The sequence below is a fragment of the Muntiacus reevesi genome, chromosome 11 (assembly GCF_963930625.1).
Source record: "Muntiacus reevesi chromosome 11, mMunRee1.1, whole genome shotgun sequence".
Lineage (NCBI taxonomy): Eukaryota > Metazoa > Chordata > Mammalia > Artiodactyla > Cervidae > Muntiacus > Muntiacus reevesi.
The window spans coordinates 32,632,465-32,648,609 of NC_089259.1; the positions used below are offsets into that span (position 1 = coordinate 32,632,465).

Consider the following 16,145-nt stretch of genomic DNA (forward strand, 5'->3'; position numbering starts at 1 on the left):
CAATTCAACATTTTTCAGAACATTACAAATGAATTAAAAAATAATATTTGGGACTCACAGACCAAGGAGACTGTGCTAGTCAGACTATAGACAAGATTTTGTGACTTCTTAAATACTACTGCCTGACTCACCCTAAGCCACATAGTGTAGAACTGACAATAATCAGGATGTGGGTATTGGTGTCTTCAACAGTTACAGAAGTGTGTCCTTGCTTAAACTTCTGTGGCAGTAATTTTAAATGTCTTATTGTAACATGAGAGAGAATCTTCTTGGTAGAAGTTAAGGCCATTTCCCTGGTGTGTGAGTCTGTGAAATAAGAGTGTCCTTCCCTGGTTAACAGATAATGATGGACAAAATTTCAAGGGGCTTGAGGTGTTCCCCTTTTTATATTTTTTTCCAAAATTAGTCTTTCCAGAGTCTATATATTATATGTATGCTAGGGAGAAAATGGAATGTTAGTTTGCATAAGATTGAATTTGAGATGCTTTTTATTTCCCTGTATAGACAAATACATACCCACAGGTATATCATGTTACTTTAAAATTTTATTATTTCTGGTATTGTAGACAAATACACGGAAACACAAAATATGCTTAGAAATAAAATATTATTTTCTAGACCATTGGCTGAAAATCAGCAAACATATTTTTTCCCCCAGAGAAAACCTTACTAGCCTCCTGGTTTATCAACCATCCCAGAGTGCAGCCACCTGGTGGGGAAAGCATGCCATCACAGCTGGCCCCTGTGCCCCGTTGCTTAACCCTGAAGCACTGCTGCCAAGGCCAGAGTCCAGAAGAGTGCCCTTTCCTGGGTGATAAGCACAAGTGAACTCTGTCTCAGAGTGTCGTGGCCGTGTTTCCTGCCTGGAAATGCACAGAGCATCTCAGAGCTGGAACCTCGACCCCTTCCTCTCTCCAGTGAGCCCTCAAGTCCCAGAGAAGCCGCACTAGCCCTCTCTCCTCAAACATCCAGTCATGGTGGACGGGAAGCTCTAGGCTCCTGACGGCCTCAGCTCTTGCAGCCTGGGTCAGCTAGTACAGGGACACCAGTCCCCATACCCTCACCTGGAGCCCTGCTTTATCCTTCCAGCTGCTCGGCTCCTGGGAACATCACAAAGAAAAATTCTTACAGGGCCTGCTTATAAATTATCCTTAAATAAAATGAGGCTTCTTTAAACTTTATTCACATTTTCTTTGATGCTCTTATTTGTAGACAAATCACCATTAAAAGTTATTTTCCATGTTGATTCCGTTTGTATGATATTATAGGGTAATTTTTAAAATGCATGTAAATGCATTCTATATATTTATTTAAAATAAGCACTTTCCAGGGGCTTCCCTGGTGGTCCAATGGCTGAGACTCCGTGCTCCCAATGCAGGAGGCCTGACTCAATCCCTGACCAGGCAACTAGATCGCATGTGCTACAACTAAATGCCCCACATGCTTCAATGAAGACCGAAGATCCTGCATGTCGCAGCCAACACCTGATGAAGCCAAATAAAATAAATAAATAAAATTTATAAAAAAATAAAGTAAGCACTCTCCAGAGAAAAATATTACTTCCCTAGGCTCTATCAGCACAATTATGCCAAATTGTTGCATTTTTACAGTGTGCTTAAAACTCCCAAAGTGACTTTCTAGGCCTATCTAATATGCAAGAATATGCAAGTTAAATAAGTGACAGTAGACTTGTATGTACTCATAGCATCTCTTTATGTGACTTGCAGGAAGACCCTGCACTCAACTTCAGCTCCTGAATCCAGAACGCTTTGCACGTCTTATCAAAGAAGTAATGAACACATTCTGGCCTGGCAGAGAGTTGATCGTTCAGTGGTACCCATGCGATGAAGACAGAAAGCACCCGTCTGTATCATGGCTTAGGATGGTGTGGAAGCATCTCTACGTACATTTTTCAGAGGATCTGACTTTATTTGATGAGATGCCGCTCATTCCCAGGACTCCACTAGAAGAAGGGCAGACGTGTGTGGAGCTCATCAGACTCAGGGTTCCTTCATTAGTCATTTTAGATGACGAGTCTGAAGCACAGCTTCCAGAATTTTTAGCAGATGTGGTACAGAAACTTGGAGGGATTGTCCTTAAAAAATTAGATGCCTCCATACAGCACCCGCTTATTAAAAAATATATCCACCTGCCCTCGCCGAGTGCTGTGCTGCACATCATGGAGAAGATGCCTTTGCAGAAGCTGTGTAACCAGGTCGCGTCGCTGCTTCCAACGCACAAAGACGCCCTGCGCAAGTTCTTGGCCAACTTGACTGAGAGCAGTGAGAAGGAAAAGAGAATAATTCAGGAGCTGACAATATTCAAGCGCATCAACCATTCATCCAGCCAGGGGCTGTCCTCCTACACCAGGCTGAAGGGCTGCAGGGTCCTGCACCCTGCGGCCACGCTCCCAGCCGGCCTACGGCTCTCCATCTCGGTGGTCGACAGCAGTGATGAGGCCACTGTCCGCCTGGCGAACCTGCTGAAGGTGGAGAAGGTCAGGACCACCAGCTGCTTGAAGCTCATCTTAAAAGACATCGAAAGTACATTTTACTCTCAAGAAGAGGTGACACACCTTGTGCTATGGGTCCTTGAGAACCTGTCCTCTCTCAAAAGTGAGAACCCACATGTGCTTGATTGGTTAACGCCATTGAAGTTTATTCAGCTCCCGCCAGGGCGGCTGGTGATGGCCAGCGAACTCTTCGACCCTGACGTGGAGGTGTTGAAGGACCTCTTCTATGACGAAGAGGAAGCTTGTTTCCCGCCCTCGGCCTTTACCTCCCCAGACATCCTTCACTCTTTAAGACAGATTGGCCTGAAAAATGAAGCCAGTCTCAAAGAGAAAGATGTTGTGCAAGTGGCTAAAAAAATTGAAGCCTTACAGACCAGTTCTTGTCCAAATCAGGACACTCTCCTGAAGAAAGCCAGGACACTCTTACTGGTTTTAAATAAGAACCCTGCCCTGCTGCACTCATGTGAAGGGAAGGCGACCCTAAAGAAGATAAAATGGGTTCCAGCTTGCAAGGAAAGGCCCCCAAACTACCCAGGCTCCTTAGTCTGGAAAGGCGACCTCTGTGAGCTCTGTGCTCCCCCTGACATGTGCGATGCAGCCCATGCCATCCTGGTTGGCTCTTCACTTCCCCTCGTGGAGAGTGTCCATGTAAACTTGGAGAAAGCTTTAGGCATCCTCACAAAACCTGGTATCAACGCCGTCTTAAAGCACTTTAAGATCGTTGTGGATTGGTATACATCAAAGACATTTAGCGATGAAGACTATTACCAATTCCAACATATTTTGCTTGAAATTTATGGATTCATGCATGACCATTTAAATGAAGGGAAAGATGCTTTCAGAGCCTTAAAATTTCCATGGGTTTGGACTGGCAAAAAGTTCTGTCCTCTCGCCCAAGCTGTGATAAAACCATTCCATGATCTTGACCTTCAGCCTTATTTGCATAGTGTGCCTAAAACCATGGCAAAGTTCCACCAGCTGTTTAAGGCCTGTGGCTCAATAGAGGAGTTGACAGCAGATCATATTTCTATGGTCATTCAGAAGGTGTATCTCAAAAGTGACCAAGACCTCAGTGACCAGGAAAGCAAACAGAATCTTCATCTTATGTTGAACATTATCAGGTGGCTTTACAGCAATCAGATTCCAGCAAGTCCCAACACACCAGTTCCTATACATCATAGCAAGAATCCTTCCAAGCTTATCATGAAGCCAATTCATGAGTGCTGCTACTGTGACATCAAAGTTGATGACCTGAATGACTTACTGGAAGATTCTGTGGAGCCGATCATTTTGGTGCATGAGGACATACCCATGAAAACCGCTGAGTGGCTGAAAGTCCCATGCCTCAGTACAAGACTAATTAACCCCGAGAACATGGGCTTTGAGCAGTCAGGACAACGAGAACCGCTGACGGTAAGGATCAAAAACATTCTGGAAGAGTACCCTTCAGTGTCAGATATCTTTAAAGAGCTTCTTCAAAATGCTGATGATGCAAATGCAACAGAATGCAGCTTCATGATTGACATGAGAAGAAACATGGACATCCGAGAGAATCTCCTGGACCCGGGGATGGCAGCGTGCCACGGGCCGGCTCTGTGGTCGTTCAACAACTCCCAGTTCTCAGATTCAGACTTCGTGAACATAACCAGGCTTGGGGAATCTCTGAAGAGGGCCGAAGTTGACAAGGTTGGGAAGTTTGGTCTTGGGTTCAACTCTGTGTACCACATCACTGACATCCCTGTCATTATGAGCCGAGAGTTCATGATAATGTTTGACCCGAACATCAACCACATTAGCAAGCACATTAAAGACAGGTCTAACCCTGGGATCAAAATTAACTGGAGCAAACAGCAGAAGAGACTCAGGAAGTTTCCTAACCAGTTCAAACCATTCATGAACGTGTTTGACTGTCAGTTGCCCCTGACGGTGGAGGCACCCTACAGTTATAGCGGGACTCTGTTCCGACTGTCCTTCAGAACCCAGCAGGAAGCCAAAGTGAGCGAGGTCAGCAGCACCTGCTACAACACAGCAGACATCTACTCTCTGGTGGACGAGTTTAGTCTCTGTGGACACAGGCTCATCATTTTCACTCAGAATGTAACCTCCATGTACTTGAAGTACCTGAAGATTGAGGAGACCAATCCCAGCTTAGCACAGGACACAATAATCATAAAAAAAAAATCATGCTCCTCCAAAGCGCTGACTGCACCCGTCATCAGCGTTCTAAAAGAAGCCGCTAAGCTCATGAAGACTTGCGGCACCAGTAACAAAAAGCTCCCCGCCGAGGCCCCCAAGTCATCTTGCATCCTGCAGATCACAGTGGAGGAATTTCACCACGTGTTCCGAAGGATTGCAGACTTACAGTCACCACTCTTCAGAGGTCCAGAAGACGACCCAGCTACTCTCTTTGAAATGGCTAAAGCAGGCCAATCCAAAAAGCCGTCAGATGAGTTGCCCCAGAAAACCGTGGATTGTACCACGTGGTTGATCTGTACCTGCATGGACACGGGGGAGGCGCTCAAGTTCTCCCTAAGTGAGAGCGGGAGAAGGTTGGGCCTGGTCCCATGTGGGGCTGTGGCGGTTCTCCTTGCTGAAGTCCAGGACCAGAAGTGGGCCGTGCGGCCACAGGCTGGAGAAGTGTTCTGCTATTTACCTCTGCGGATAAAGACGGGATTGCCAGTTCACATCAATGGGTGCTTCGCTGTTACTTCAAACAGGAAAGAGATCTGGAAGACAGACACAAAGGGGCGCTGGAACACCACCTTCATGAGGCACGTGGTCGTGAAAGCGTACCTGGAGGCTCTCAGCGTGTTGCGTGAGCTAGCCGCCAGTGGGGAGCTGACAGACTACACTTACCACACTGTGTGGCCTGACCCCGACCTAGTGCACGACGATTTTTCTGTCATCTGCCAAGGGTTTTATGAAGACATCGCCCATGGGAAAGGGAAGGACTTGACGAGGGTCTTCTCTGACGGGTCTATGTGGGTCTCCATGAAGAACGTGAGATTTCTGGATGACTCCATACTTAAAAGAAGAGATGTTGGTCCAGCGGCCTTCAAGATATTTTTGAAATACCTCAAGAAGACGGGGTCGAAAAACCTTTGTGCTGTTGAACTTCCTGCTTCGGTAAAGCTAGGATTTGAAGAAGCTGGCTGCAAACAGATACTGCTGGAAAATACATTTTCAGAGAGACAATTTTTTTCAGAAGTGTTTTTCCCAAATATTCAAGAAATTGAAGCAGAACTCAGAGATCCTTTAATGAATTTTGTCCTAAACGAGAAAGTTGATGAGTTCTCAGGGATCCTCCGTATTACCCCATGTATCCCCTGCTCTTTGGAGGGGCATCCTCTGGTTTTACCATCAAGATTAATCCACCCTGAAGGACGCGTTGCTAAGTTATTTGATACTAAAGATGGACGATTTCCTTATGGTTCCACTCAGGACTATCTAAACCCTATTATTCTGATCAAACTAGTCCAGCTAGGTATGGCAAAGGATGATATTTTGTGGGATGACATGCTGGAGCGTGCAGAGTCAGTAGCTGAAATTAATAAAAGTGATCACGGTGCTGCTTGTCTACGAAGTAGCATCCTGTTAAGTCTTATTGATGAAAAACTGAAAATAAGGGATCCAAGAGCAAAGGATTTTGCTGCAAGATATCAAACAATCCCCTTCCTCCCATTTCTGACGAAGCCGGCAGGTTTCTCTTTGGATTGGAAAGGCAACAGCTTTAAGCCTGAAACCATGTTTGCAGCAACTGACCTCTATATAGCTGAGCACCAGGATATAGTCTGTCTTTTGCAACCAATTCTAAACGAAAATTCTCATTCGTTCAGAGGCTGTGGGTCTGTGCCCTTGGCGGTGAAGGAGTTTCTGGGTTTGCTCCGGAAGCCCACAGTTGAGCTGGTTGTAAACCAGCTGAGAGAAGTTGCAAAGTCAGTTGACGATGGGATCACGTTATACCAGGAGAACATCACCAATGCTTGCTACAAATACCTCCATGAGGCGATGATGCAGAGTGACAGCACCAAGACGGCAGTCACTGAAAAGCTGAAAACCTTTAACTTCATTCTAGTTGAGAATGCGTATGTCAACTCAGAAAAAGTGGCTTTTCATTTAAATTTTGAAGCAGCCCCATACCTTTATCAGTTGCCTAATAAATATAAAAATAATTTCCGTGAACTTTTTGAAAGTGTGGGTGTGAGGCAGTCTTTCACTGTGGAAGATTTTGCCCTCGTTTTGGAATCCATAGCTCAAGAAAAAGAAACCAAACAAGTAACAGAAGAGAATTTTCAGCTCTGCCGGCGAATAATCAGTGAGGGGATATGGAGTCTCATTAGAGAAAAGAAACAAGAATTTTGTGAGAAAAATTATGGCCACATATTATTGCCGGATACTAACCTTAAGCTTCTCCCTGCGAAGTCTCTGTGCTATAATGACTGTCCCTGGATAAAAGTGAAGGACACCACTGTCAAGTACTGTCATGCAGACATACCCAGGGAAGTAGCCGTGAAACTGGGTGCAGTGCCAAAGCGGCACAAAGCCCTGGAACGCTATGCATCCAACGTGTGCTTCACGACGCTGGGCTCAGAGTTTGGGCAGAAAGAAAAACTGACCAGCAGAATTAAGAGCATCCTCAATGCCTATCCTTCAGAAAAGGAGATGCTGAAAGAGCTGCTTCAGAACGCTGATGACGCGAAGGCCACGGAGATCTGCTTCGTGTTTGACCCCAGGCAGCACCCAGTGGACAGGATATTTGATGATAAGTGGGCGCCCTTGCAGGGGCCAGCACTGTGTGTGTACAACAACCAACCTTTCACGGAGGACGACGTCAGAGGGATCCAGAACCTGGGCAGAGGCACCAAGGAAGGGAACCCTTGTAAGACTGGACAGTACGGGGTGGGGTTCAACTCCGTGTATCATATCACAGACTGCCCCTCCTTCATCTCTGGCAACGACATCCTGTGCATTTTTGACCCTCATGCCAGGTATGCACCAGGGGCCACGTCTGTCAGTCCTGGACGCATGTTCAGAGACCTGGATGCAGATTTTAGAACTCAGTTCTCAGACGTCCTGGACCTTTACCTGGGAACCCATTTCAAGTTGGACAACTGCACGATGTTCCGGTTCCCTCTCCGTAACGCAGAGATGGCAAAGGTTTCGGAGATCTCATCAGTTCCATCATCAGACAGGATGGTCCAGAACCTCCTGGATAAGCTGCGGTCAGACGGGGCAGAGCTGTTAATGTTTCTTAACCACATGGAAAAAATCTCTATTTGTGAAATAGACAAAGCCACGGGTGCCCTGAACGTGCTGTATTCCGTGAAGGGCAACATCACTGACGGGGACCGGCTGAAGAGGAAGCAGTTTCATGCGTCTGTCATTGACAGTGTCACAAAGAAGAGGCAGCTCCCAGACATCCCAGTGCAGCAGGTCACCTACACCATGGACACCGAGGACTCTGAGGGGAGCCTCACCACCTGGCTTATCTGTAACAGATCTGGCTTCTCCAGCATGGACAAGGTGTCCAAGAGCGTTGTGTCAGCGCACAAGAACCAGGACATCACACTCTTCCCTCGCGGGGGCGTGGCTGCCTGCATCACCCACAACTACAAGAAGCCCCACAGGGTCTTCTGCTTCCTGCCACTCTCTTTAGAGACGGGGCTCCCGTTCCACGTGAACGGCCACTTTGCACTGGACTCGGCCCGCAGGAACCTGTGGCGGGATGACAACGGGGTTGGCGTGCGTAGCGACTGGAACAGCAGCCTGATGACGGCGCTCATCGCGCCTGCGTACGTGGAACTGCTGGCCCAGCTGAAGAAGCGCTACTTCCCCGGCTCCGACCCAACGCTGTCGGTCCTGCAGAACACGCCCATCCATGTTGTCAAGGACACGCTGAAGAAGTTCCTGTCCTTCTTCCCTGTTAACAGGCTGGACCTCCAGCCAGACCTGTACTGTCTGGTGAAAGCACTGTACAGCTGCATCCACGATGACATGAAGCGCCTCCTTCCAGTGGTGCGCGCTCCCAGCATTGATGGCTCTGACCTGCACTCCGCCGTCATCATCACCTGGGTCAACATGTCCATCTCAAATAAAACCAGGCCGTTCTTTGACAATCTACTGCAGGATGAGCTACAGCACCTTAAAAACGCAGATTATAACATCACCACACGCAAAACAGTTGCAGAGAATGTCTACAGGCTGAAGCACCTCCTCCTGGAGATTGGCTTTAACCTGGTTTACAACTGTGATGAGACTGCTAACCTCTACCACTGCCTTGTGGACGCCAACATCCCCGTGAGCTACGTCACCCCTGCCGATGTCCGGGCTTTCTTAATGACCTTTTCCTCCCCCGACACCAATTGCCATATTGGGAAGCTGCCCTGTCGTCTCCAGCAGACCAACCTGAAGCTTTTCCACAGTTTAAAACTTTTAGTCGATTATTGTTTTAAGGACGCAGAAGAAAGTGAATTTGAAGTGGAGGGCCTGCCCCTTCTCATTACCCTGGACAGCGTTTTGCAAACTTTTGATGCAAAACGTCCCAAGTTTCTGACAACATACCATGAACTGATCCCATCCCGCAAAGACCTGTTCATGAACACGCTGTACTTGAAGTACAGCAATATTTTACTGAACTGCAAAGTTGCAAAAGTATTTGACATTTCCAGCTTTGCCGACCTGCTGCCTTCTGTGCTGCCCCGAGAGTATAAGACCAAGAGCTGCACCAAGTGGAAAGACAGCTTTGCCAGTGAGTCTTGGCTGAAGAATGCCTGGCATTTCATCAGCGAGTCCATGAATGTGAAGGAGGACCAAGAAGAGACAAAACCGGCCTTCGATGCCGTCGTAGACACCCTGAGAGACTGGGCCCTGCTCCCGGGAACAAAGTTCACTGTGTCGGCCAACCAGCTCGTGGTCCCTGAGGGGGACGTCCTGCTCCCGCTGAGCCTTATGCACATCGCTGTCTTCCCAAATGCCCAGACTGATAAGGTTTTTCATGCCCTCATGAAAGCCGGCTGCATTCAGCTGGCTTTGAGCAAAATCTGCTCCAAAGACAGTGCATTTGTCCCTCTGTTGTCCTCTCACACGGCCAACATAGAGAGCCCCACAAGCATTTTGAAGGCTGTGCATTACATGGTCCAAACCTCAACGTTTAGAACTGAAAAATTAGTGGAAAATGACTTTGAAGCACTTTTGATGTATTTCAACTGCAATTTGAATCACTTGATGTCCCAAGATGACATAAAAATTTTAAAGTCACTTCCGTGCTACAAATCCATCAGTGGTCGATACATGAGCATTGCGAAGTTTGGAACATGCTACGTGCTTACAAAAAGTATTCCCTCTGCTGAAGTGGAAAAATGGACGCAATCATCATCCTCTGCGTTTCTTGAAGAAAAAATACACTTGAAAGAACTGTATGAGCTGCTGGGTTGTGTACCTGTGGATGATCTTGAGGTATATTTGAAACACCTCTTACCAAAAATTGAAAATCTCTCTTACGATGCAAAACTAGAGCATTTGATTTATCTCAAGAATAGACTGTCAAATGTTGAGGAGCTGTCTGAGATCAAGGAACAACTTTTTGAAAAGCTGGAAGGTTTGTTGATAATCCATGATGCTAACAACCGACTAAAGCAAGCAAAGCATTTCTATGACAGAACTATAAGAGTTTTTGAAGTTATGCTTCCTGAAAAATTGTTCATCCCCAAGGACTTCTTTAAAAAACTGGAACAACTTATAAAACCCAAAAATCAAGTTGCATTTATGACCTCCTGGGTAGAATTCTTAAGAAACATTGGACTGAAACACATCCTCTCTCAGCAGCAGTTGTTGCAGTTTGCTAAGGAGATCAGTGTGCGAGCTAATACGGAAAACTGGTCTAAGGAAACGCTGCAGAACACGGTCGACATCCTTCTCCATCACATATTTCAGGAACGAACGGATCTGTTCGTGGGGGACTTCCTGAAAGAACTGTCTCTGATCCCCTTCTTGTGTCCAGAGCGGGCCCCCATGGAGTTCATCCGGTTTCACCCTCAATATCAGGAGGTGAATGGGACGCTCCCCCTCATCAGGTTCAGTGGCGCCCAGGTGAACCCGAAGTTCAAGCAGTGCGACGTGCTGCAGCTGCTGTGGACGTCCTGCCCCATCCTCCCAGAGAAGGCCACGCCCCTGAGCATCAGGGAGCAGGCGGGGAGTGACCTCGGCCCCCAGGAGCAGCTGGAGCAGGTTCTGAGCCTGCTGAACGTGAACCTTGACCCCCCCGTGGACAAGGTCATCAATAACTGCAGGAACGTGTGCAACATCACGACGCTGGATGAGGATATGGTCAGGACCAGAGCCAAGGTCCTGAGGAGCATATATGAGTTCCTCAGTGCCGAGAAGAGGGAGTTCCGTTTCCAACTGCGGGGCGTTGCTTTTGTGATGGTAGAAGATGGCTGGAAGCTCCTGAAACCGGAGGAGGTGGTGATCAACCTGGAGTACGAGTCCGACTTCAAGCCGTATCTGTACAAGCTGCCCTTAGAGCTGGGCACCTTCCACCAGCTGTTCAAACATTTGGGCACTGAGGACGTCATCTCCACCAAGCAGTATGTGGAGGTGCTGAGCCGCATCTTCAAGAACTCCGAAGGGAAGCAGCTGGACCCGAACGAGATGCGCACTGTCAAGAGGGTCGTTTCCGGCCTGTTCAGGAGTCTGCAGAATGACTCCGTCAAGGTGCGAGGCGACCTGGAGAACATCCGGGACCTCGCGCTCTACCTGCCGAGCCAGGACGGCCGGCTGGTCAGGTCAAGCATCCTGGTGTTCGATGACGCCCCGCACTACAAGAGCAGGATCCAGGGCAGCATCGGGGTGCAGATGCTGGTGGACCTCAGCCAGTGCTACCTGGGGAAGGACCATGGCTTCCACACCAAGCTCATCATGCTCTTCCCCCAGAAGCTGCGGCCGCGCCTGCTGAGCAGCATCCTGGAGGAGCAGCTGGACGAGGAGACCCCCAGAGTGTGCCAGTTTGGGGCACTGTGCTCACTCCAAGGCCGGCTGCAGCTCCTGCTGTCCTCTGAGCAGTTTATCGCGGGCCTCGTCAGGATCATGAAGCATGAGAATGACAACGCCTTCCTGGCCAACGAGGAGAAGGCCATTCGCCTCTGCAAGGCCCTCCGGGAAGGGCTGAAGGTGTCCTGCTTCGAGAAGCTTCAGACCACACTACGGGTGAAGGGCTTCAACCCCATCCCCCAGAGCAGGAGTGAGACCTTTGCTTTCCTGAAGCGGTTTGGGAATGCTGTCATCCTGCTGTACATACAGCACTCAGACAGTAAGGACATCAACTTCCTGCTGGCCTTGGCCATGACGCTGAAGTCAGCGACTGACAACCTGATCTCTGACACGTCCTACCTAATTGCTATGCTGGGATGCAACGACATTTACAGGATCAGCGAGAAGCTTGACAGCCTAGGCGTGAAATACGACTCTTCAGAACCATCGAAACTTGAACTGCCAATGCCTGGCACGCCAATACCTGCTGAGATTCATTACACCCTGCTCATGGACCCCATGAATGTCTTTTACCCGGGAGAGTACGTCGGGTACCTTGTCGATGCCGAAGGCGGGGACATCTACGGGTCGTACCAGCCAACGTACACATACGCCATCATTGTACAAGAGGTCGAAAGAGAAGACGCCGACAACTCGAGCTTCCTAGGAAAGATTTATCAGATTGACATTGGCTACAGTGAGTACAAAATCGTTAGCTCTCTGGATCTGTATAAGTTCTCACGGCCAGAGGAGAGCTCCCAGAGCAGAGACAGCGCCCCCTCCACCCCCACAAGCCCCACGGAGTTCCTGGCCCCTGGTCTTCGAAGCGTCCCACCCCTCTTCCCTGGGAAAGAGGGCATCAAGACCCCATCTTCCAAGCATCATGCTCCCAAAAAGCTCAAAGCTACTTCTCTCCCAGAAATTCTCAAGGAGGTGACGTCTGTGGTGGAGCAAGCCTGGAAGCTTCCTGAGTCAGAGAGGAAGAAGATTATCAGGCGGTTGTACCTGAAATGGCACCCTGACAAAAACCCAGAGGACCACGACATGGCTAATGAGGTTTTTAAGCATCTGCAGAATGAGATTAACAGGTTAGAGAAACAGGCTTTTCTTGATCAAAATTCAGACAGAGCCTCGAGGCGGACGTTTCCCACCTCAGCTACTCGGTTCCAGTCGGAGAAGTTCTCCTTCCAGAGATTTTACACGTCATGGAACCAGGAGGCCACGAGCCACAAATCCGAGCGGCAGCAGCAAAATAAAGAGAAAGGCCCGCCGCCGGCCGGGCAGACGTACTCCCAGAGGTTCTTTGTCCCCCCAACTTTCAAGACAGTCGGCAACCCAGTGGAGGCGCGCAGGTGGTTGCGCCAGGCCAGGGCCAACTTCTCGGCCGCCAGGAATGACCTGCACAAGAACGCCAATGAGTGGGTGTGCTTCAAATGCTTCCTGTCTGCTAAGCTGGCCCTCATCGCGGCTGACTACGCCGTGCGGGGCAAATCCGACAAGGATGTGAAGCCGATGGCCCTGGCGCAGAAGATCGAGGAGTACAGCCAGCAGCTGGAGGGCCTGACCAATGACGTCCACACCCTGGAGGCCTATGGTGTGGACAGCTTAAAGACCAGGTACCCCGACCTGCTGCCCTTCCCGCAGATCCCCAACGACAGGTTCACATCCGAGGTCGCCATGAGGGTGATGGAATGTACTGCCTGTATCATCATAAAACTTGAAAACTTCATACAACAGAAAGTGTGAGGCAAAAACTGGGGGAGAAGTGGGGAGCTAGGTCCTGGATATGTCGTAGCACAAATATGACTTGCTGTCCTTCCTTAAGCCTCATCGCCAGCATTCAGGGATGGTGAAGCACATTGGGGATTGATCAGGTAGAATCTCAGCCTTCTTATTAACGTGGATGTCCACAGGGGACCTTGACCTGAGAGAGTAGTGTTTTGACGCTGGTTGTGAACTTGGAATCGGCTGGATCTGGCTGGCTGGCTGGCTGGCCAGCACCTCTGTGAACTGCACTTTACACACCAAAGCTCAGCGGTCTGTTAGATAGAGTCCCTGTGTCTCTGGATGGTGGTGGGGGGCGGGGGGAGTTAGTTTTGTGTTTTTAATGTATGCAGTATTTTTGAAGGAGCTAATGAAACACTGGACATATCATTGGTTGAAACAAATTAGGGGGATTAGGTCTGTGGAGCTTTATCGTTTCTTTAAGCAGATCCTCTTGGGTGCATTATCAGCTGGATCTGATTATGAACCTGTTGCAGTTTTACATACTAGATACTCAGCACATGTGTAACGTGGTACAGTATTTTATCCTGACTACTACTTGATTGAGACTCTGCAGACAGCCCCCACTGGGGTGCCCTGAGTGCCCTTCACGTCCTCTTCCTGGAGGTCCCCCTCCCTGGGCCTGCAGGCGTCCCAGATCATGAAGGTGGCACGCAGGAGACCCCGGTGGTGGCCCCTGTTCTCGCTGGATGTGAATATTGCTTCTGAGAACTGCTTGCCAAAGCCATGCCTGTTACCTGTGAGGGCATTTGCTTGATGTTTGTTTGTACGTGTTTCCTAATTTATATGGTGTGGTTGGACAGGATGTGCTCTTCCATTGTCTAAAGGTGCTGCACTCAACATTTTTTGTCCTTCAACATGGCACTTAGTGGAGTTTTTTTCTTTGGATTTCACTATGAAGACATTAAAAAATTGTAAAATCATGTGACAATATCCAGTAGGTTATAAAAGAGGAATTATCAGCTTGTGTCTTCCCCATGAATAATTCAGAACTGATGCTTAATTTTTATCATGTTTGAATGTCCTATGAACGTTATATCCCTTGCAGAATATAAAAGATGATAATTAGTTTTATTTAAGTGTGCTGGCTGTAAATGATGTGCAGTATAATATTTTATGCAATTAAGGGCTTATGGGACATATTACCACTTTTTTACTTGTACTGGTAATAAGGAATGTTTGCGCCTCCACTATTGTATTGCTTCTGGATGTGAGCCATGTGATGATTTCTGCTATTATATTAAGTGCCACAATTTTAATAAAGCAAATGTACATATGAAATCATTGTAACTGGTATTTCCTGAGAAATAGTTCCTTGAAAATCAAACTTAGTATCTTCCTGTATTAAGGTTTGACATGCTGTGTATATGTGTGTTTATTGGAAATACTAGGATAGAACTTTCCTATACATTTATAATATACTGAAATATACTGGAATTTTAAGAGGCTTTTTTTATGATTGAGTATGAAATACTTGGTATATACTCGGTTTATTAGGTGCTCGTTGATTTTGTTGAGTTGATTTTATTTCACCTTTTTAGGGAATGCGATTAGTTGACATTTGTGACTTTTGTTGTTGTTTAATTGCTAAATTGTATCTGACTCCTTGCAACTCCCCCATGGACTAGAGCATGCAAGGCTTCCCTCGCCTCCCCTATCTCCTGGAATTGGCTCAAATTCATGTCCATTGAGTCATGATGCTGTCCAACCATCTCATCTTCTGTTGCCCCATTCTCCTTCTGCCTTCAATATTTTCCAGCATCAGGGTCTTTTCCAATGAGTTGACTCTTTGCATCAGGTGACCAAAGTATTGGAGCTTCAACATATGTGATACACATATGTATTTGGAAATATATGAAATAGAATTATTCTGTAGTAGAGGCTGAACGGATGCCGACCTTGCCTCAGGGAAGGGCTGTGTGCTGGGACTAGTTCACACCTGAGCCCTAACAGGTGGGCGATGTTCCTCTTATACCTGAGGCACAAGTGTTCAAATCCTACACACCAAACTTGGGGGTTCTCTGTCCCGGGGCCCCCCAAATGCTGGATCTCCAGCTATCTGGGACTTTTAAGTTCTTGCTACTTTAAAACTCAGATTCAACACTTGGAAGGTATTTTATTGCTTTCAGATATTAAAATGTACACAGAAAATTTTGGCCTTTGTGATAGTTGATGTAGTTGGAGTTTTGTGTTTTTTCTAGACTTCCTTTAACAGAAAAATTATAGGCTCGCAGTCCTTTACATAAAGCCCTTGCATCCAAATGTATTTCAGAATTTGGATTTTAGAAAGTTAATACCAGTGCGTATAAACTGGGTTTAATGAGGCTTTTCCATTGGGGGTGGGGGTTGGGCCACTGCCTTTAATCAAACACAGTGAAACCATGAACACCTACCCACCCTAAACTACACAGACCTGAGAAACAGCCTCATTTAAACTTAGATCAGGTTTTGCTGCCCAGAGTTTACAGCAGATGGATTTGGAAAGTTTTCATTATTTGAAACTTTTAGATTTTGAAGTTCAGGGTAAGGAATGTTGGACCCGAACTATTTTTATTATTACTATCATTTTACGCCTTTTACCCTATTTTGTATTTCTTATTAAAAGGAAACTGGAGACTGTCAACCAATGTGTGAGCAGCTGCTCCCGGGGAGGGGGTTGGAACAGGCCTTCTGCCCATGGAGGTGGGCTCTGAGTTGGCAGGAGGCCAGAGTGGTCCACAGCCACCAGGGGGAACAGGTGAAGGCCCGAGAATGATTCTGGGAACACGTTCACGTAGCGTTTAGTCAAATAAAGAGAAGTAGTTTACAGGTTAGTTTTGGG

General features: G+C 47.5%; 1 protein-coding gene across 3 annotated transcripts in view; it reads left to right on the top strand.

Annotated features, from left to right (window-relative positions):
• The window catches only part of SACS (sacsin molecular chaperone), a 77,610-nt gene extending 63,005 nt beyond the window's left edge, over positions 1 to 14,605 (top strand). For all 3 annotated transcript variants that reach the window (XM_065902267.1, XM_065902268.1, XM_065902269.1), the window contains one exon: positions 1,728 to 14,605. In XM_065902267.1, the coding sequence (XP_065758339.1) occupies positions 1,728 to 13,285 (11,558 nt within the window). In that variant the 3' untranslated portion in view covers positions 13,286 to 14,605. The remainder of the gene's footprint in view (positions 1 to 1,727) is intronic.
• Positions 14,606 to 16,145: the final 1,540 nt, after the last annotated feature.